The 22606-nt window shown below is 39.0% G+C and overlaps 1 protein-coding gene across 1 annotated transcript in view; it reads right to left on the bottom strand.

Moving 5' to 3' along the window:
- The window catches only part of KCNH5 (potassium voltage-gated channel subfamily H member 5), a 359954-nt gene that overhangs the window by 202222 nt on the left and 135126 nt on the right, over positions 1-22606 (bottom strand). Inside the window, exon 7 of the mRNA XM_075531693.1 lies at positions 18557-18983. Coding sequence (XP_075387808.1) covers positions 18557-18983 — 427 coding nt within the window. The remainder of the gene's footprint in view (positions 1-18556; positions 18984-22606) is intronic.

Below are 22606 nucleotides of genomic sequence, written 5' to 3'. Positions count from 1 at the left end.
ATAAAGCTTTATTTTACCACTAACCACGAGGGTTTTAATTAGTCAGCCTTCCTTCCCTGGTTTTAAATCTCTGTAATGAGAATTCTATCTGATAACAGAAACGTTCCAGGTATCACAATATCCAGACTCAGCAAACGTGCCTGCTTAAAAGATTTTAAAGGCAGGGTTTATGTAACAATGTTCACAGGAAACAGTTTCACAGGAATTCCAGTGATTTTAAACAGCGAAGCAGCTTTCACCAAAGGCACATATGTTCCCATCCCACACCGCCTGCCTCAGCAAAGTGTTTCAGCTGACAGTATTTCTGCCAAAACAAAAACTTCAAAAAGCACCAATAACAGGTTTATCAACAAAATACCAATCACTACAGAGAATTCACTGTGGACTACAGGAGGGAATTTATTAAGGTTGACAGATAAAAAATGTTATCCCTGTTTCTTTAAAATGAATCCCTTAAATTTACCACTAAGAGGGTTCTATTTTTCTTCTTTTTCTTTCTTTGTTGCCTACCACTTCTAGCTTTCAAAGTAAAAACAGGATCCTGATTGTAAGAAACTGAAGACATTTAAGCTCCACTTTATATATGATGCTGGTAAATTTCACCCCTTGCTTTCACTCTAAGGATAGACCTATATGGAAAGTTTAGATCCATAACTCAATCTAGCTAATAACACCAGTTGATGATTTTTAAATGACATATTTTGTCACAAATACAGTGCTCATTTTATATTTGTTTGCAGCCTTACCTTTTTACCTCCCTTCAAGTATTTTCATAAGCTTAAATGTCCATTATTTTCTACATGTCGCTGCAGAATAATTAGCATAGCACATTCATGAAAATATCTGGGAGGCAGTTTGGCCAAAAAATGTAGAACTCGTGCATTATTTATAAAAAACGTAGCATGAGTGAAAGGGGGATTTGGGAATAATACTTGGCTGGAAATAGGCTTAAGGAATGATGTGTTACCAAGAAGAGTGAAAAAGGACAGGTATAATGATGGACCAGAGATTGACATCAAGGGAATTCCAAAGAGCAGGATTGTGCAGAAGAGCTCAGAAGCAAGCAAACAAAGGAGGAAACTTACCAGATAAGAAGACAGATGATATAGCAGTAAACAAGCTTAGTAAAGTTGGTATATTCCCTACTCACCAAGTCTTTTGAAACAAAATGTAAGTTCAGTGAGAACGTTTAGATCAATAGTTTCATAAATGTAAGTATTAAATAAATAGCAAAAAGTAGGAAGAGGGATAATTGAATCATGCAAAGATACGATCCAACCAAAAATGTAAGATTGATCACATGCATGTACTTTTGTTCCCTCTCAAAATCATAAAAATTAATAGCAGTTTCCTTTAAGACATAAGGTCTTAAAATGAAACTGAAAAAGACCCAACAAAAATAAAATTTTGGAAGCTAGAAAGCATAGGGCACATAAACTTTTAGAATGAGCACAACTTTCAAAAGACAGCTGAGAATCTGCTACTACTAGTGGGTAGTTCTGGAATTAAGGGAGAACTATGTAGCCAAGAAAGGAGCATTTTTTGAAAAATCTAAGAAGCACATGACTCCCCTCCCCAAGATGTATTCCTAATTCTACAGAACTAGACACTTGAACCTTTCTCAATGGAAGGCTGCAGTGTAAGTTTAGTCGCAGAAGGGGGTGAAATAGAGGATCTCCATGGGGAAGGAACAGCAGAAAATAATGGTAGCATTCTAAAACCAGTGAGAGTATATCGAAGCTTAAACATTAACTGTCATATTTTCCATCCATTTTCCATTCAGCTTCCCAGAAAGCTTGCAGGCTGGCTATATTCTCCAAGCTGAATACTGGAGGATTCTCAGCTAAGAACTTGATTCTGCCCAAGAGAAATTGCTTTAAAATGCTGATGTTGCAGATTTCCCACACAATGACTCAATCATTTTCTCTTGGGTAAAGTCATAGAAGTAAGTCCAGCTAGAAAGGGCCAGGATTCTGAGTCATGTGAATAAGCTGGAAACCTGAGTGACAGAAACCAAGAATCAACTTAAAGGAAACAGAGACAACCTGGAAATAGTAAAACTGTACCTAAAATAGCTAATATTGAGAACTTTTTTCATTTGTGAAATATGCACAGAATGCTACATAGAAGAACCTACAAAACCTCAAGAGGCCCTTGACACATAAAATACCAGAAATGAAAACTCAGTAGAAGAATGGTAATACAGACTTGAGGAAAACTTCCACAATACACAGGGAGGGGGGGAGAGAAAATGATTTTTAAAATGTCAAAGAGGAGATATAGAAATTAGAAAAACAGCCCAAGAGATCCAGCATTCAAATAATAGGAGTTTCAAAAAAAAAAAAAACACAAGAGCAAGAACTTATCAATAAAATAACTCAAGAGCATTGCATGGAGTAAAGAAAGATACTTCCAAATGATAAAATATTCATATTAAAAACTTCTAAAAGTGGATGAATAGACCCATCGAAAAACATACCAACATGGTATTTCATATCAATGTATAGTTTTAGAAGATTCTAAAGGTTCTAAAGCAGAGAGGGTAAAACTTACATTATTTACAAGAGGCAAGAACCAAATGAAATTATTCTTCATATATTAAAGGGAAAAGTAAAAGCTATTTTAAGAATGCCAGAAAGAAAAAGATAGCGAGTCCAAAGAAAAACACTGAAGGGAATCCTGCAGATGATGGATATAAGAACACATCAGCTCAAGAGTTATGGATCATGCATAAAGAAGCTAATAATCCACCACCATCAGTGCTGGTGGCATAGTGGTTCCACACTGGGCTGTTAACTTCACGGTCAGCGGTTCAAAACTGGATTAGTTAAAGTTCATTATGCTAACCTGGCCAATAAACACATGTGGGGTTAATTGAAGGGCAGAGAGATAAATGGCTTGATGAGCGTTGCCTTTCTAGTTCTCGGGTCTCTTGCTTTCTGATGGTCGGACCAGTGTGCAGCTGCCTTAGCCAGTTTCCTGCTTCAGCTGGCAAGGCTCACTTCCTGCAAGACATCACTGAGGAGAAGCCACATGGACCTACCCGATGCAGCCCTGGGCGCTGGAGCACCCTTGTGGAGATCCCTGACAGCGCTGAGATGCTTCCCCATTCACTGATTCGGCTTTCCTCCTGCAGTTGGCATCATTGTGTCTGCTTTGTGAGATGGACGAGGACTTTATGGATTGGTGTTGGACATATGTGCTAATGTTGGACATGTGGGCTTGGGCAGCACTGGGTTGGGATGTTTTCTTGATGTGCACTTACCCTTTATATAAAACTCTCTCTTATACATGAGTTTCTGTGGATTTGTTTCTCTAATGTACCCAGACTAACTAAAAAACCAACAGCCGCCCTGAGTGAGATAGAAGTGAATCCAGTCTGGAAAAGACCAGAAGCTTCAAGGAAGATGCCTTCAAAGAAGAGAATCAACTATCAACGGCCCAGTAAGAGCCCGCGGAGCCCGAGTGGTGCTGTGGATTGGGCCTTCAGCCACTAACCACAGATCCGCACTTCCAAGCCACCAGCTGCTGCCTGCGCTCCTAAAGATTTATAACAACTCTATATAGGGTCGCTATGAATTATAATCAATCTGATGGCAATGCACTTGCTTTTTTTGAATATGAGCATATTGAGATTCGAGTTATACAATGGAGAATAATTTTGTAATGAATTAATGAAAACCATATAAAAGATTAAGAGGAAAAGTTAATGATAATGATTAAATAGGGGAACAAACCAAACGTTGGAGTAAGATCAGAGGGTATCATATGATTCCATTGTGAATAGTAGTTGAATAGACATGATCATGAAGACCCTGAGGGCCATAAACTGTAGCCTCCGGGCACTCCAAGGTCAATTGGCATAGCATAATTCACAACGTCCACATCTTACTTTGGTAAGTAGTCGCTATGGTCTTAAAAACCTCCTGAGAAGACATTCAAGGTGTAACTATTGGTCTCTTCCTGCCCAGGAAAAAAAAAAGAGGCATGCAAACCAAAGGCACATGGGAAAACAATTAGTCCAATGGAGTAATTGGACCTTGTGGACTTGGGTTTCTCAGACTGAGGCTAGAAATTAAATGGTACCCAGTTGCCACTGCCAACGTCTCTGAAAGGAATTGTATTAGAAGGTCTTAGGTAGAGAGGAAGAAAAATGTGAGACAAAACACAGAATCACGAATGAGATCAGGCTCGCTGGTCAGACACAAGGCCCTCAGTCCTCTTTCAGGACTGGAGATGAACTAACCCCCTTTGACTCCATTTTCAGCCAAACCAGAGACAGGAATAGTATCACTTCTGATGTGTTCACAGCTTAGAACAAGCAATCATTTGAGATCCAAGGACAAGTTCATAATGTTTAGGGGAGAAGGAGAAATGGGCTCAGAAGCTGCAGGGTGTGGGTCAGAGCAGTGAAGCTGTATTAAGAAGATTGAAATGAAGATGTAGGAATTGTTGACTGTGAAACTAATGGTCTCCTCTGTAAACCTTCACCGAGATCACTATAAAACGTTAGAAAAGAAAACCAACTATTGATTCCATCAAAGCATGCTCTAAGTGTATCTACAAGACAGGGAATCAGAAATATATAGGTGTATAAGTGATAATGATTAAGAAACAGGAACGAATTGTATGAGCCCCAAGACAATGATATTGTTTAAAAAAGGAATGAAAGAGGTATTTACAAATATTTTGTAAATCTTTCAACTTACAAAGATGAAAATCAGTAGATAATAACTGAAAATAGAAATTCTCTTTAGTAGGCATGTTATTTAGAAATTTAAAAAAACATATAATTGCCCCCTTTCCCTCCCCTCCCAAGAGATTCTCTGGGAAATGGTTAAAAAAAAGTATGGGAAAGAATGAACCACTACTTTTCATAACAATCGATCTAGCATTATTTAACTCTGTAACTTATGTGTGTGTGTCACTTTGATACAAAATTAAATTGAAAAAAATGCATGTAAATTTTCTCAATTATCATGCTGACTAAATTAAAAGAACCCAGGAAGACAAGGGATTTGGGAGACAGTTTTATGCTCGTCCCTTCCGCCGTGGGCCCTAGTTCCTTCCCTGCGTATGTCCATTCTATCTTCTCTGGAATTGTCATATGAATCAAAGCGCATTCCGATCACTTTTTCCCCTCTCAAAACTCCTCTCTGCTGCGGACGAAGCTGGCTGTCAGTGCCACATCGCCACACAAAGGCTCTGGGCAACCGTGAGCAGCCACTGCTGCAGTGTCTTCAAGAGGCAGATTTCTCAAAATACATTCATGTTATTTTGCGAGCAAAAAATCCAACCACAGACTGCTGTTTCTGATCCAAGTTGGAGCTGTGCTAACTTTATGTGGCTCTCTCTGGACCAGAATATACAAATTTAATGACCACACTCTGCCAGTGGAACCGAGAGCTTTTGCCAAACCACTTAAATTCCCAGGTGGTTTTCTTTTATGGCTAGTGTTCAGGAGCTTGGCAAACACATTTGTGCCAGGATATAGTCATGATTGAAGAGCACACACACACACACAATTATTTTTTGGTCCCTGTAATTCCTAGTTGCTCCTAATGGCCCATTTGTATTTTCCCATTGAAACATCAGCAGTGACTTTCCAAGAGAGCGTGGACACAGCTGAGAGTAAAGAAAGCAGCTTCGGGTGCCGAACAGACTTTCAAACCCTGGAGCCAAAATAATAGTCTCGAAACAGATTTCCTTTACAATAATCAGACCCTTGAGACAGCAGCCTGAGTGACCTTCGTATAACACAAGACAGATTGTATCATTCTTTGATTCAAAACCCTCAAAACTTTTCCCTCTGAATCAGAATAAAGATCACTATTTTAGTGTTTCAGGCTGTTATAATCCACCCCACCTCTTCCCAAACTTAGCCTTTTCAAGAGGAAGCTCAAGAATTTCAAGAGCTGCATCCACTGATATCCCACCCACCACCCACCCCCAGAGAAATCAGAGGAAGCCACCTGCTGTGGTGAGATGTGGTGAGAAGTGGAGAGGGCCATGGAAAAGCTGGGCAAGGACAGCTACTCTGCCACACATGGGAGAAGAGAGCTGTTCCCCTGAGAGGATTGCAACTAATGCTGTGAAACAAACGATCTATAAACTGTTGATTGGGGGAGGGGGGGCATGTTTGATATGAGAACTTTCACTCGTCACAATAAAATGCTAAATACAATAAAATCTCAGAGTTAAAAAAATGAGATGAACTAAAACAAGTAAACATGAAAGAGATTGCAAATCCTTTATTTCAATAACACCTATTTACAGGAATGGTTTACTCAGCTAGTAAACCTAGAACAGAAGAAGAAAAACTCAAGAAAGGAGGCAGATGGGTCTCTGTGGGGGATTTCTATAGCACAACAGCAGAAGGACAAGACAAGAAGGCATCTCAAATGTCCATGTGCATGTTTGGGGGCAGGGACTGCTGCTTTCTCGCCAGACCCTCATGCCAGTTGTCACAGAGCTGACTCCAACCCCGGTGGCCCGTGTATGTCAGAGCAGACAGATGCTCCTTGGGGTTTTCAGTAGCAATTTATCAGAACTGGAGCTTCATGCCTTTCTTCCAGGGTGTTTCGGGATGGAGTTGATCTGTGAGCCTTTGATCTGACCACTGAGGTGAGTAGCCTTTTCTCCACCAGAAACTCCAGAGCCTCATTTAAAAAAAAAACAGGCAGTGGGAAAGGGGATTTGAGAGAACATCGCCATTAAGAAGATCTTTGGAGACCTTTTCATGAGAAGTGAGGCAAACAGAGACTCAAGGAAAAACTGATGCAAAAAAAAAAAGTCCAGAGATCCGTGCCTTCTACCCGCTAGCCTCATCTGAAGTATCAGTAGTAGACTTCCCTTTCTTCTCTTCTGTTCTTTTCCTCCGTTTCTTCCTTCCTATCTATCTATCTATCTATCTCCCTCTCTCTCTCTCTCTTCCCACCACCCATCTTAACCAGAGGCAGAGTTTAAGCATTCTTCCCTTTTGCGTTCACTTTAAAATCAGTGAAGCTCCCAAAGTCACCTTTACTGATCAAGACTTTGGGAGGGAGTTGTTAAAAATAAATTCAACTTCAAAGAAGATATGATCTAAATTAATGTCTGAGACCTAGCTTCAGAGAGAATCTTTAAAAACCTCCAGTATTTTCTAAGAGCTAATTGGACATCATTCTCCTCCCATAAAGAGTTTTTTTTTACATTGTTCAAAGCCAGTAAAAAGTGTCTGGTACCTGATCTCCCAAAGAAGCCTAACTCAGTAATTATACTTTATGTAAATAGTATATAAGTAAGTAAGAACTCACTGAGGGACTGGCTTAAAAAATTACTCCAAAGAAAATCCCTCCCTTGAGTATATCAAAGCAATTAATAACTCCAAATAGAATGACCTTATGCTAACAAATTTTAAATATATCCATCTATGGCTTTGTCAATCTTTCAACATATAAAAATAATTAAGTATTTCATTTCCAACCAAATGAAATATTTTTCATTAATCTTTGATGCCATGTATGTGAGACTCATGTAAGTCCCCACCGGGTTTTTCCTCTAACAAAGCAATACTGAACCTTTTAGGTCACGCTCTGTCCTGAACAAGCTGCTTTAAAGGGAATCAAAATGAAATTTATTTGAAGATCCAAATAATCCTGTAGCTATAAATAAATATAAATCTCTGGAAGTTCAGGGCCCTCATCTTGGGGGACATCCAGGTCAATTGGCAAAACATAATCCACAAAAACAGCATTCTACAACCTATTTGGGTGGGTGCCACCTGAGCTCATGAGCGCTGTGCACAGCCATGGAAAGGGCAATGATTGTTTTTTTTTCCTGTCTGAAGGAAAGAAGAGTGAAGAAAACCAAAGATGAAAGGGAACAATTAGTCCAAGAAATCAATATCCCACAAAATCCACAACCTCCACAATTCTAAAACCAGATGAACTAGATGGTGCCCAGCTAACACTGCCAACCATCCTGAAAGAGAACATAAGAAGAAGTCCTGGATAAGAATGGAAGAAAATTGTGAAACAAACCTCAAAAACACTAAAAGACTAGGTTTTCTGGTCTCAATGAAACTGGTAGCCGTGCATTGCGCAGGCTGCAATCTATTAAGGAATTAAAGGGTGCATGAATTGTTGAATGGAAACTCAGTCTGCTTTGCAACCTTTCGTGAAAATCACAGCCAAAAAGTTTTAAAACGATAAATTAAATAAAATGAAAATTGATTCAATAAAACACCCTTTCATTGAAAGTGGGCTGCCACAGCACATTTTTCCACACTACTATTATATAACACAAAAGGAAAACCCAAAACTCTAAAATCTATTTAGAGCCTCCAATAATCAAATTTCAATGCAACATACTAAATTTTAAAATTAATTTGGAAAAATGACTTTGGCTGTGCAATACACTGAAGAAGCTTAATTACTTGCATTAATCAAATGGCTCCAGATAAATCTATTTCCCTTAATATAGAGAAACAAAATGCAGTTTGAGATAAAATAAAGTCAAATTTGTCATCTGTCTCCCTCTCAATTTTTGAATGAAACTCCTCATGGAAGGTCATCAGTGGCTTCCTAACTCCAGCCATATCTCTCTTGACTTCGTGAAATATTTGTCTTCGTCTCACCCCTTCCTTCTTGAAATTTTCTCATGATCTTCATAATGAGTTACAGCTTCAGAAACCCCCGGGGGCAATTCTACCCTATCCTATAGGGTTGGTGTGAGTTGGAATTGATTCGATGGCATTGAGTTTTATTATCAAAAATATCTCCTTCTAGATTCAGGCTTCCTTCATGCACCTCTTCTCTCTTCCTAGCCCTCCTCTGAGACTCTCCCTTAAGTTCACCCTTGTCCAGAATCATTCAGACTCTACTCAGCTTATGACTTTACACAGAGCTCCCTTGACATCAGTTACAGGTTATAAACTGAGATTCCCAAAGAAATCTCTTCTATGTAGCCAAAAATAATACTTCTGAACATCTCAGCTTATTGACTTAAAGTCTCCTCTCATTCAATATGTCTGCTAAAAAATGAATGTCTTCTCCAGTAATACTCACTTTTAGGAAAAAGCTTCATCATTCATCTGAATTAGTCATAAAACTATAATTTTTTCTCAATTTTTCTTTCCCATGTATCCCAATTAGTCATCTATTCACAAATAACAATTTAAATATATATTTCAGGACCTTTATGTACAATTTCTTTTTAGCAATACCAGATAACATGCAACCACCATTTTAATGATGATAATACGTGATGTAGAAACAAATTGAAGCTAGGTTTGTCTGATTCCAAAACCCATGTCTTTTGAGAAACCATGCTACCTTTGCTGGACAACTGCAAACCATGACTCGAGGGTCAAATATAACCCGTCACTTCTGTGTAGTTCTCCTGGAACTATACAGACAGAACTCCAATATCTGTGCCTATCGGATCATGTACTCTCTATGACTGTGCTTGTGCAACAAGAGTAGAGTAGTATAATTGCCAAAGGAAATTGATGAGCTTCAAAGTTTAAGAAAGTTGCTATCTTACTCTTGACAGAGGAAAAAAATAAGCATCAAGTCTACTTCTATACCATCCTCAAATATATACTGTATTAGTTTATGTCACCCAGAACTAAGACAGTAGCCTCCTGACCTATTTCACTGCTTACAGCCTTTTTTCCTTTCAGTTCATTTTCTGTCATTTCCTTAGAATCAATTAATTTCTATCCCCCAATTATTTATTTGCCCCTTGACCTTTTGAATAAAATACCTTTTTTTAAAAATAAAATACACAGTTATGTAATGCCCTCTGAAACCTCAGATTTACTTTCCACTTAAGCCAACGTGCAATACTTGGAGCTTCCCCAAAAGGTAGAGCTATTTAAGGTCTATCGCCTTTCAAATCTGTTCCCTATGCCTAAAAAACACCTAAGTCCTGCTTGATTAATCTATTTGCTTCTCACTTCAACACTGAAGAGTCATCTCTTCCTGGAAATATTCTTTTATGTCCTTAGATGTTCTCACCGCCATCCACTCATAGAGCCAATACAGAATGAGAGAGAACTGCCCTTGTGGGTATCAACACTGTAAGTCTTTACAGGAGTAGAAAACCCTGTCTTTCTCCTGCAGAGCGGCCACTGGTTTCCAACTGCTGGCCTTGTGGATCGCAACCCAACATGTAACCACTACTCCAGCTGGGTTCTCTTAGATGTGCTAGATGGTGTGCTAAATGAACCTTTGCATGCATTCATTTAACATCTATTTAATGATTCCATCGACTTAGTATGCACAATGCCAGTGTGAAAGACATCATATTGATCAGGACTCAGATTTGGTTCTTGTGAGCCTTATATTTCAATACCTGTTCTTTATCCCCTTGATCTTGTCTTAGTGATTTGCTCACTGAATAAAGCTTAGGGTCGCTGGTTAAGCACTGAAGTACTTACTAACAGAATAGTTGGTAGTTCAACTCTGCACAGATCAGGTTGCTCTGCGTCCAGATTGTCTTATGAGAACATGAAATAAAGGGAACTCAAGACCGAGTTAAAGATATCTAGAGAGGGGTGAAGGGAGACGCCGGAGAGGGCAAGATAGGACAAAATAATAATTTATAAATTATCAAGGGCTCATGAGGGAGGGGGGAGTAGGGAGGGAGGAAAAAAAGAGGACTTGATGCAAAGGGCTTAAGAGGAGAACAAATGCTTTGAAAATGATGAGGGCAAAGAATGTACAGATGTGCTTTATACAATTGATGTATGTATGGATTGTGATAAGAGTTATATGAGTCCCTAATAATATGTTTTTTTTAAAAGTTATCTAGAGATAGCTGGGTGGCTTTCTTTTCGGAAACCCTTACCATACCACTAGTTTATTGAAGACAGTGCAGTATCTAGATTAGCTCCCTAAGCCGAATGCCTCACAGAACACTTTCACATTGTCGACTAAAGGTTAAGTGTTTCAAGAACAAAAGGTAGTTTCAGAGATCAAGGTCTTTGCAAATACCTTGGTTTCATTATCAGTCCACAGAGAAATTTTCTTGCTGTTTCATGGGGTACCTCCACCTTTACAGAATCTTGGAGGTTTTATAAAAATGGGACTAGGTATAAAAAGAAACATGAGAATACTAAAATATTTCATGGGTGGGGGTTCTAATTTGAATAAGAAACAGGAAATAAAGTACTCAACACACAATATTATTTTCTAACTACTCAACTCATGTCTCTAATCACTGAACAAAGAATAAAAGGCACCTATTGCCTTACATTTTGGGCTTTAAGAAATATTTTCCCCATGGGACACTCGGGTCATTTAAGACAAGAAAAGAGAAAAAGGTTAGGCTTTTTGTATGTATTACTTTTTAAGCAGGGGTAAAGCAGACACAAAGAATTGACCCAATTTCTAAAATAAACTTTAAGCTTAAAGCTCTCTCCATCTGGCTCAAACTAAACTCAGAACTGAAAATCAGCGTGTTCCCACTCCATTTCCGACCTACACTACAAGGCGCCAGGGCAAGAAAAACTTAACATGTAACTTAATATTATATCGAAGTAATTCAGTTCTCAAAGTAAGATTTGCAGAATTTTTGTAAAATCGGAAAGCGGGAACAACTCCCTTTTAAAGCTGCCTGCTTTAGCCTAGACCCCCTCCCTACCCAATTAGGGTTCCCACTCAGCATGGGGTCCTGGCCTTCCGCTAAGTTAGGTTCCTATACCCTGGGGCAAATGCCTTCCCAGCTCCCTAGCTGCCTAGTTTCTATTTGGGAAATATTTTTCTTTCCAGAAGCATACCCTTTATCCACAATATCTCCTGACAGTTTACCCTCTTGACCCTCCATTGAGCCTATTTCATGAGGTCGATCTTGCCCTCCATAAACACAGTAGCCACACTATTCTACATTAAAACTCCAATAACTAGCTCATGTCTTGGGTGGTAGCATGGCAGCTGTAAAGAGCCCTCATAGGGGAGTGGGTTTTGCACTGAGCTGCTAACGGCAAGGCCAGCAGTTCAAACTCATCAGCCACTGCTCCAGAGAAGGAGCAGGCTTTATGCTCTTGTAAAGACTGCCAACCTCAGGAACCCAAAGGAGCGGTTCTATTCGGCCCTGTCACTATGGGTCAGAACTGCCTCAGTGGCAGTGAGCCTGGGTTTCGTTTTTGGAAGATAAGAATGCTCACAGAATCTTCAGGGACAGAATGATAGCACTGAAAAGCGTTCTTAAATGTCATTTCTTTCAATTCCTGCATTTTGAAATTGAAGAAATTAAAATGCAAAGGGATCTAAAGACGTTTCAAGGTCAACAGGCATTTGCTCCCATTTTCTTCTCCATGTTCCCTGTCTCTAGGTCTGAACCATGGTCTATTTATTTTCTGTTCCTGGAGGGAGGAGTCAGGGAAATGCCTATCATCTCAACTTGGGCTTTTATCTGAATTCCACATAAGGTTCTAAATGGGCTCATCACCCTGAGAATGTAATGTGTGGGATTAGTCTCCTCCGCATGATGATAAGTGACCAGTGTATCACTAAGTGCTCCCATGGCACTTACCCATCCACATAGAGATTTAAATTTCCCTTCACACATATCTTACTGGCAGATGGTCCCGTTATACTTTGAAATGTGCTAATCCATTAGCTTGCTGCATTATAAACCTTATCATTCAATTACAGAACGAATTTACACCGTTTGGACTATCATCGGGTACCTTCTATTTGAAAATTGCCCATTCCAATCATGAGACTGGGACTCCTCTCACCAATTAAACTTTAACAGTTTTCATAATTATGGCTTTATTTATAGTTCCATTTATAATAATAGACCAGATGATTTCCATGACATCATGAACATCATGCATAAAGAAGGCAAAGAGTCATTTTAAAGACCAATCGAATGTCAGAAGAGACTCTGAAACTTGCTCTTGCATGTAGATTAGTTACTTAGAGAAACTAAGTAAAAAAGCTGAACAGAAAATTGCAAAAGACAGTTCAAGAAAACAAAATAGTTATTATAACATGTACAAAGATTTGGAATTAGAAAACCGAAAGAAAAAACAGTCAACATATTACCAACTTAAAGTGTTGAGAAAATTCAGGTTCCAATATGAAAAGGGTCTATGGGCAAAACAGTTAACAGTATGGAATGCATCGAAATAAAATAGGAAGAATATGCACAGGCACTATGCCAAAAATAGAAAACATTCAGCCATTTCAACAGTTAGCATATGATCAAAACCTTTACTATTGAAGGAAGAGGCCGAGGTACACTGAAGATATTAGAGAAAAATAAGACTCCATAAATTGACCACTTGATATGCTCCCACAAACTAATGCCTCGATGAAAGCACTCACTAGCCTACGTCAAAAAATTTGGAAGCTCACTATCTGCCCAATCAGCTGGAAGAAATTAGTATGTGCACCAAATCCAAAGATGATCCGATAGAACACATATATTGTCAAACAATATTGTTAATATCAAATGCAAGTAAAATTTTGTTGAAGATAATTAAACAACAGATGCTGCACTGTATCAACAGAAGCTGCTAGAAATTCAAGCCAACATCAGGAGAGGATGTGGCATGCGATTGATTTGGGCTGAAATTAGAGAATGCCAGAAAGATGTTAACTGTGTTTTACTGACTATCTGAAAGCATTTGACTATAAATCATAGCAAACTGGATAACATGGATCACTTTATTTTGCTCACGTGTCATCATTTAATCAAAACAAAGGAGTGCTGGGTGGTTTAAAGCCACAAAGAGTGTGTGCCAGGGTAGAATCCTTTACCATACTTAACCCACCTGGACCCGGAGAAGATCATCAGAAAACGTGACCTGTCTGATGAGGAACGCAGCATCAGGATCAGAGGAAAGTTTGCTAAAAAACTGTGCTAGGCCAATGACACAATCTGGCTTCCTGAAAGCCAAGATTTGAAGCACTTAGAGCTGAAGATCAAAGACGGCAGCTTTCAAACTGGATTATACTTCAATGTAAAGAGAACAAAAATTGAACCAAAAAACAACATCATGATAAGTGAGGAAAATAATAAAATTGTCAAGGGTTTCATGTTAATTGGATCCACAAGCCACACTCATGAGAGCAGTAATTGAGAAATCAAACAATAAACATTATTCAGCAAACCTACTACACGAGACTGCTGTAAACATTAATTTCTTTTAGAAATATTAATCAATGACAGGTCTCAGTAACTTAAAGGAAATGTATTCTGTGATCACTTGGTAATAGGAAAGGACACTAAAGAAGTAACAACTTTCTTGGGAAAGTTTTAGAAGGGAATTTGTGAAAATCCATTGATGATATCAGCCAAATTCCATGATTGCATCCCTCTGTTTTATGTGCATCAACACAAATCATCTCTGTACTAGAAGGTGTACTCCAAACAGCACTGAACTCAGTCTGCTAATCTTTGAAAATGGAAAATTGCCGAGGCTCAATAATGAGATCATTTAAATGAAATTAATTAGAAAGCATTTCAGGAAGGTATCATTAAGTATTTATTTGGCACATTAGCATAAAGATTACCCACATCTTGATCTGGAAAAAACATAAATGCTATTTTCTACAACTCCTGCAGAAATAAACTGCAAACATATCCTCTTTCCCAAAGCTCATTTAGTAGTGAATGTCATGGCATCAGCAGAGTTGTCAGCGATATTTATGAATGAACTGATACAGAAAGGAGGGCAACTATGGTTGATACCAGAGCCACGGAAGTTCCTCAGGACAGGAAACACACCGAAACTGAGAGAAAACAGGTTTCGGGGCAAATTCCATATTGAGCAGAACCAACCAGCAATCTTGTTCAAGAATCAGAGCAGAAAGAGTCTTCACCTTGGGCAAATGTAGCAGCAACTTATTTTCAGTCTATGACATTACTGAGTAGCACATAGAGAAACACTCTAGTTTCTGCTGACATAGAGTGGATCTGGAGGGAATGCCAGATGGTGGGACTAGGGGGTCAGGGGGCCAGAGGAAAGCCACACAATTAATTTTGTTTGAAGATTTGCATACTATATAGATTACAAAGTGCCTTGAAACTATTGTTTGCCTGAGGCTATATGTAATTTAGCCTTGGGGTGGCAAGAGCCTCACTCATTGTCATATTGATTCCAACTCATAGCAACACTCAAAGACAGGGTGAAACTGCCCACGTGCTTCTCAAGAACCTAGGAAAGTCCATAAAAGAAAGAAATGAGATCAGAAAGGACTTAGGAACCAAGTGGATAGCCAAAAAAACCTCAGGGTTGTTTTTTTTTTTAAATAGGCATTTACTTATAAGTAGTGATTATTTTAATCAGCAAACTGTAAGTAGTTGCTCCAATCTCATTGTGTTATGGATAAAACATGTTTCTCCATTATTAAACTCTAAGATTCAACACAAATATTGTTTGTTCTTGCTTTCATTTTACCCAAATACAAAGTGTTTCTTAGCCAGTTGACTGGAATTCTAGTACAATTGAAAACATAAACTTCTGTTTTCTGTCTCTCTCTCTCTCTCTCTCTCTCTCTCTCTCTCTCTCTCTCTCTCTCTCTCTCTCTCTCTCTCTCTCTCTCTCTCTCTCTCTCTCTCTCTCCCCTAGCTCTAGATCTACAGCTAGTAGCACATATTGAAAATACTTTGGGGGCTTATTTATTTGCATGTTGTTTATTTCCCTTAGACTTACTACAAAGTAAATGTTAATAAGATTGCCAACACCGGCATTTTCCACATGTGGTATGTGTATGATCAAATTTTTAAGAGTAAAAAGTTACCATAATACTTCATAAGTCCCGATATGTTTCTATCACCTCTCTGGATTGTTCCAGAGGAAATGCACCAAGAATCACATGGAAATGCTCTAGCTTATGTAAACTAAAATTGTTGGAGGCATAAATGACAAAACAAAGTCAATTGGCAAAGGAAGAAAAAGTAAGAAATTAGTATTTGAATAGAAAACAACTTTTATGGTGTTAAAATGAAATACCAGAATTTCATGGAGGGAAAGGATTAGATTTAACACCAACACCATGACTTCATCAGGGATTCGAGAGAGGTTCTACAGAGAGAAAAAGAAAAAAAAAACCCTTCTGCAGAGAAAGAAGTTTAGATCTAGGAAGTGTCACTGTCAATATATGAAATGTAAAGTGGAGAAGGAATGGGACTAACTCTATATCACGTGAAGTTTAACAATCCAACTGAATCTGTGTATAAATTTCCAACACAGAGAGATTCAAAGGTTTGATGATAAAACGTGATGGGAGAATGGTGGTTCCATTGAGTCCCTTCTAGGAATACTTACCAACAGGTCTATTGCGATATTTGCCAAACAAAACCAAACTCATGCCTTCAAGGTGATGGTGCCTCTTAGTGACTCTATAGGCTGGGGCAGAGTGTCCCCTTTGGACCAGGATAATGCAGCGTAGAGAGCTACAACAACCCCAGAAGAAATTTAGGTGAGTTCACCAAGGGTTTCATAAAGGAATTGCTGTCAAAACTCTGTGTGGACATTTTCCTGGCAGATATCTCCATCCATATCTGAAATGGACTCAAGGGCAAGAGATCCTAATCATAACCATCGGGGATATTCTCAACTTCATTTAGTCAAACAACACGTTTAAATTAGAACTGCTAAAATCTATTTCCGAGATTACCCTGACGCACTGCCAAAAAGTCAGGCTAAGTCCCCATCCTCATCAAGCTTATATTCTAAAGAATGATCAAATCAGAGAAATAAAATTTTATATCTAGACACATAAAAAATAAAAAGAACTGCTTAAAAATCAGAGAAACTGTCTGATTGGCACTAAAGTGATTTTTTTAAGCTGAGTAACATTGGAGGAATTTTTGAAGATGTGATTTAAGTAGATACTTTCATGAATTCTGGGTGTAAATCAGGGAGGAGTGTTACAGACAGTGGGAGAAGTACCATGATATATGCTCGGCATATTGTTGAGAGATAGCCAGAATAGGGATGATAGGCATTGATGTGGGCGAGGCAGGCAAGTGCCAAATCAGCAGAACTTTGAAGGATGGAGAAAGAAACATATGTTCTATTTTATGTGAGATAATAAAGCATTAGAGGGCTTTGAGCAGAAGAATGGTATGATCTTATTTACTTGGGAAAATATTTTTTAAGAAAACTTTCTGGCTTCTAAGTAAATAGAGTGTAGTAAAAGTTTTGTTGTTGTTGTTTTTAAAGGAACATATAGGAAACTATTGCAAAAGTCCATGCCAGTGCTTATGGTAACTAAGTTTTAAGAGGCAAACTATGGATGTAGAAAAATAATCCAACAACACATTGACAGTAATGGACTTATAATGAATAGAAGTGAAATATGAGAAAAACGAAGGAGTCTAAACTTCCCATGGGTTCAATCAATTCTATCACTGTTGTCATTGTTAGGCGCCATCAAGTCTTCCACCCTTCTATTTCTATTTTTGAATCCCAGTGTTGGCGCCACTGTATACATCAATCTGGTTAAGGAACTTTCTTCTTAAATGACCCTCTGCCATGAGGTTCTTCTCCAGGAATCAGTTCCTCCATAAATTGTCCAAAGTACATGAGATATACTTTGATTTAGATTTTGGATATTAACCATTCATGGATCAGCCAACATACCTTTCCAATTGGATCTAAACTTCTGTAGTGAAGACCTTGCAAAGGAAAGGTCTAGAACAAATGCCAGTGAGCACAATCCAAACGCTTATGAGGTGCTAATCTAATGGCGGCAATCGTAGCTACTCCTCCAACACAACCATCTTGAGCTTACCTAGCAGAACTATGTTAGGATAAATCATCTCAGTCACTGTGAAGGTGAAGATGATGGACATTTTTCTCAGGATCTTTTAAAACTATGTCTTTGCTGTGGATTTCCTAAATGCCTGATCCTCTGACATCATCCAGTCAGAGTGTAGCACACAGTTTTTAACCCAATTTAGAAGGCTTTCTCTCCCAAGATCAACATCCAGACACAGTGCACACGTGTTCGTGGAATTGCTGAAGTAAGCATAGTTTTTTATCTTTTCCTTTTCTCATACAAGCATAAATCCACCTAGAGTGTTTGTAATAAAAGTTAAATCTTGTATGCCTTATTTACTAGTCTTAAATATAAAAATCTACAGAAAAAATATATCCTGAGATCAACTTAAATTTAGGAATTCAATTGTTAACTAATAAATTTTCTAAACTGTTTGACTCACATGAAATTTTGACTGATATTTTGACATTTAACACATAGCCAACAAAACCTATAAAATGTGCCATATATGCCTTGTATTTGAACGCTGGTCCCTTCCAGAGAGCTCTACTAGGTACAAAGCCATGCAAAGCATTAAACCAGAGTTCCCATTCTGAGTTCTTGTTTTTCACTCTATCCACACTGGTTTTCTTGTGATAACATAGTCTAAAAAGTAAAAGGAAATCCAATGTTACTTTTTTTTGGCTGAACGGAAATCAAACGAGTATGTATCAGATGGACTGAGCACCTCTCTGTAGACAAAGTAGTTTCATTTCAATCTCATTAGAAATTTGAGCAAGAAAAATTGCTATCAACAATAATACTAATAATAGCAAAAGCAAAATACTTACAGCCCACCATCATCATGGCCACCGAAAACATCTTCTCCACGTCCGTGGTAGGAGCTATGTTTCCAAACCCTATGGTTGTAAGGCTGGTCATGGTAAAGTAGAGGGAGGACACGTAGAGGGAGTCCTTGCTGGGTCCTCCTTCCCAGATCCCTGCGCTTGTATTGTATCGATACGGAGTCCCGATGCTCAAGGCCAGCTGGTAGAGCCAACTGTCTATTTGGATGGTGTTGGTTACTTCATCAATGACCTCATAGTCTCCAATGCTGTACCATATGCAGGCCAACCAATGAGCAACCAGGCCGAAGACACAGACCAGGAGCACCAGGACTGCGGCTCCGTACTCCAGGTAATGGTCTAGCTTCCGAGCCACCCGGCCCAGTCGTAGGAGACGCACCACCTTCAAAGAACTAAAGAGGCTGCTGATACCCTGAATAAAAGAGAGAAGAAAAAAGTAACCAATATAGCACTTTGAGAAAAGAAGGGGGAGGGGCAACAATATACCAGCTCACCTTTAGGACAATCAAGCATTCATTTACCTACTAAGAGCATGCACTTAACATAGCTCTAACTTTAAGTACACAAAAGCACCCAAATGATCGAGAAACTTATGTTCATACATATTATTGCTCAGTCTACAATAAGAATTCTGTGAATTAATATACAAAATTAGTTTTCACTAGCTGGGGAGACTATTTATTTTCATGAGTAGAGTATCGATAGCACAGAGAGGAGAACCTGAGTAAAACTAACTAAGAAAATGGCTAAAGCACAATACACAGAGCACAAAAAATAGGAGTGATGCATTTAGACTTTTTTACTTCTTTTCACTATAAAATGTCTCTGCTCTAAAGGGTTTCTCTTTATATTTTATTTTATAACAGCTATAAACAGCACAGTTTCTGAAAAAGAGAACTCAGTCTCACTAGTAAGCAGTCAGGAAATACCTATGTGTGCATGAAGAGAATGAGCGAGTATCTTTGTTGGTCCCACATATCATGATAAGCACTAAATGTGTCCAGTCGAGCAATCAGTTGCTGTCAAGTCCATTTGAATTCAGAGTAGAAATGCGATTTGATTTTTTATACACAATGGTCTGTATTTCTGTGTATGCTTGAGTTATTTTCTCATAATAAAAATTTTAAAGAGAGAAACTATGTCCAAACAAGAAACTCGTGGTCTCGGAGGAAAGATAGAGCAACAGGTCCAATCCTAGCACTTTCTGGCCTGGACATGTGTATCCTTGAGACCTGGCTGTATTCAACATCCAAGTTCTTCAGTGTATATGCAGTCTGGTGGCATACTGGTTATGCATTTGTCTGCTAACTCCAAGGGTGGCTGTTCAAAACCAAGAGCCGCTCCTTAGTAGAAAGACAAGACTTTCTGCTGCCATAAAGACTTTCCATCTTGGAAACCCACAGGGGCAGCTCTACTCTGGTCAATGTGAGTTGGAATTGATTTGATGGCAGGATGTGCAATTGTACAATATGTAAATATACACATATGTATACTTTTGAAGAGTAAAACTTAGAAGAATTCACATAATTTAGGTACATGAAATGCTGAAAGGAAAAGAATTTAAGAAGTTTAAAAAAATGTAACCGTGGAATCCAGGGTGGATGATACCTTCAGGACCAAGGGTGTGAGGGACGATGCTGGGAGAGTGGAGGGTGAGTGGGTTGGAAAGGGGGAACTGATTACAAGGATCCACATGTGACCTCTTCCCTGGGAGAGGGACAGCAGAGAAGGGGGGAAGGGAGACTCCGGATAGGGCAAGATATGACAAAACAACGATGTATAAATTACCAAGGGCATATGAAGGAGGGGGGAAGGGGGAGGGAGGAGGGGAAAAAAAAGAGGACCTGATGCAAGGGGCTTAAGTGGAGAGCAAATGCCTTGAGAATGATTGGGGCAGGGAATGTATGGATGTGCTTTATACAATTGATGTATGTATATGTATGGATTGTGGTAAGAGTTGTATGAGTCCCTAATAAAATGTAAAAGAAGAAAAGAGAAAAAAATGATTAGGGCAAAGACTGTACGGATGTGCTTTATACAATTGATGTATGTATATATATGAACTGTGAAAAGAATTGTATGAGCCCCAATAAATTGTTAAAATTAAAAAAAAAATGTAACCGTGTAATCATGAGCATTTCCTAGAGGACATTAAGATACATATCTCTGTTTCTGCTTTAAAGAAATCCATAATTTAAATCCATAACATGTCATTTTAAGAAATAGAAGAATAACAAAGAAAACTGTTAGAGTTATAAAAACAATAATTCATGCATTTCAGTGTTAGCACACAACACAAAGTACAGATAGCCTCATTTAGAATATGGGTGTTTATATAACAAAGTCGCCATCACCAAACTGAAATAAAATGAAGCCTTCCTAAAGGGCACTTAGTCCTTTACCATCGGCTGCTTACTGCCTTTCACATTCTGCCCTCCCCCACTCCCAACTGTCTCAATAGGCCTTTCTGAGGATAGAACCCCCCAGTGTGTTTGTTTCAGCCCATCTGACCAGATCCTTCTGCATTTCCATTAGCTCCTTTCTGCCCTTCATCCTCTAGGGGTTCTCCCACATTTTAATCTTCAAAACTCTTCTTCCAATGAATATACTCCATTTCTAGATTTTCACTCCAACCATAAGTTCGACTACTGGTTCAATGTCAATGAATGGATCTCAAATTAGCACCAATCGAGCTTCTCATGTATCTGTTTACCACCCTCACTAGGCCGGCCCCCAAATAGAAAATGAGAAGCACCTCCAAAGCAGCTCTTTGTTCAGTGCCCGGGCTAATTCCAGCCTAAGCCAGGTCTTGCCCGACTCTCTCTCTCTCTCTCTCTCTCTCTCTCTCTCTCTCTCTCTCTCTCTCTCTCTCTCTCAATCTCTCTCTCTCTCTCTCTCAATTATCTACCTTTTCTTTCTCTACATTTCTTTCCTAGTTTCAATTTTGGATCATTGAGTGTATCTCCATGGTAGTAGTTTTAAAACGAACAACAACTAATCACTAGGACTAAAATTGGTTTACAGTAGAAAATGTGAGCACATTAGCAACCTACAGTCCTACAGCCTTGTCCATGGTAAGCATGATTCATTAATAAGCACTGTCTGTAGTTAAGCCAGATGTAAGTTCAAAGCTTCCTCGAGACCTGTTAGGAAGCCACTACCAGTGGACGGACTCAGGCTGGGAAAAGGGAATGTTTCACAATTGCAGACAGAGTTTTATAGTTTGTCAGGCAGAATCATCTATAGACCATTGTTTTTTCTCAGCTCATTTTAGTTAGAAAATTATTTTTTAACATAAAGTCTGCCTTTAAAGCATCTTACATAAAACAGATGGACGTATGTCTATTCTAGTAGGTGAGGGATAGGATGAAAGCCCTTATTTCTGCTCAGTTAGAGCAATGAGCCACAAGAGGGTGGGTGGAGGACCTAGGGCTCTATCTGAAATCGGCTTACATGGATCAACTCATCTAAGTCTCAACTGAGTAGGATTCCTATGTCCATAGCTCAGATGGGGGCACTGACTCTCAGACAAGTTCAACAACATACTCAAATTCGTACAATGACTTAGTACTGGAAGCTAAACTCAGATCTAGTCCTTCAGACGCTTAGCGCATTTCCCATGACAACCAACTGCCATGAAATCTTCCTGTCCTTACACCAATCCATCCAACATAATTCCGGAAATATTAATTTAACTAATGATACTACATCAATCCTCCAATAAAAAAGCAGGGAAAGTGGGACCAGACTTCAACCCAGTGTCGCAAGGTGTGAACGCAATATCCCGGTGTGGAGGAGGGAACCGGTGGAGAGGTCTGGGAGGCTGGCCCCAGCACCATAAATTAAGTGGATTCCTGCCCCTCCCCTGAAAAGAATTTGTTCCAAAGGACGACATTGACTCTGCAGCTCTGGGAGATGGACATATTTGATCAGAGCACACGGGAGCAGATGAAGGAGCAGGAGGAGAGAGTGGAGCACAGCCTGGCCCACCAGGCCATGATGATGATGTTCCTGAGTAGAGCAGCCAGTCCACAG

Source organism: Tenrec ecaudatus, chromosome 14 (assembly GCF_050624435.1).
Source record: "Tenrec ecaudatus isolate mTenEca1 chromosome 14, mTenEca1.hap1, whole genome shotgun sequence".
NCBI classification, from domain to species: domain Eukaryota; kingdom Metazoa; phylum Chordata; class Mammalia; order Afrosoricida; family Tenrecidae; genus Tenrec; species Tenrec ecaudatus.
Note: the sequence above shows the minus strand (reverse complement) of the source record. Positions and strands in the feature narration are given on the sequence as shown.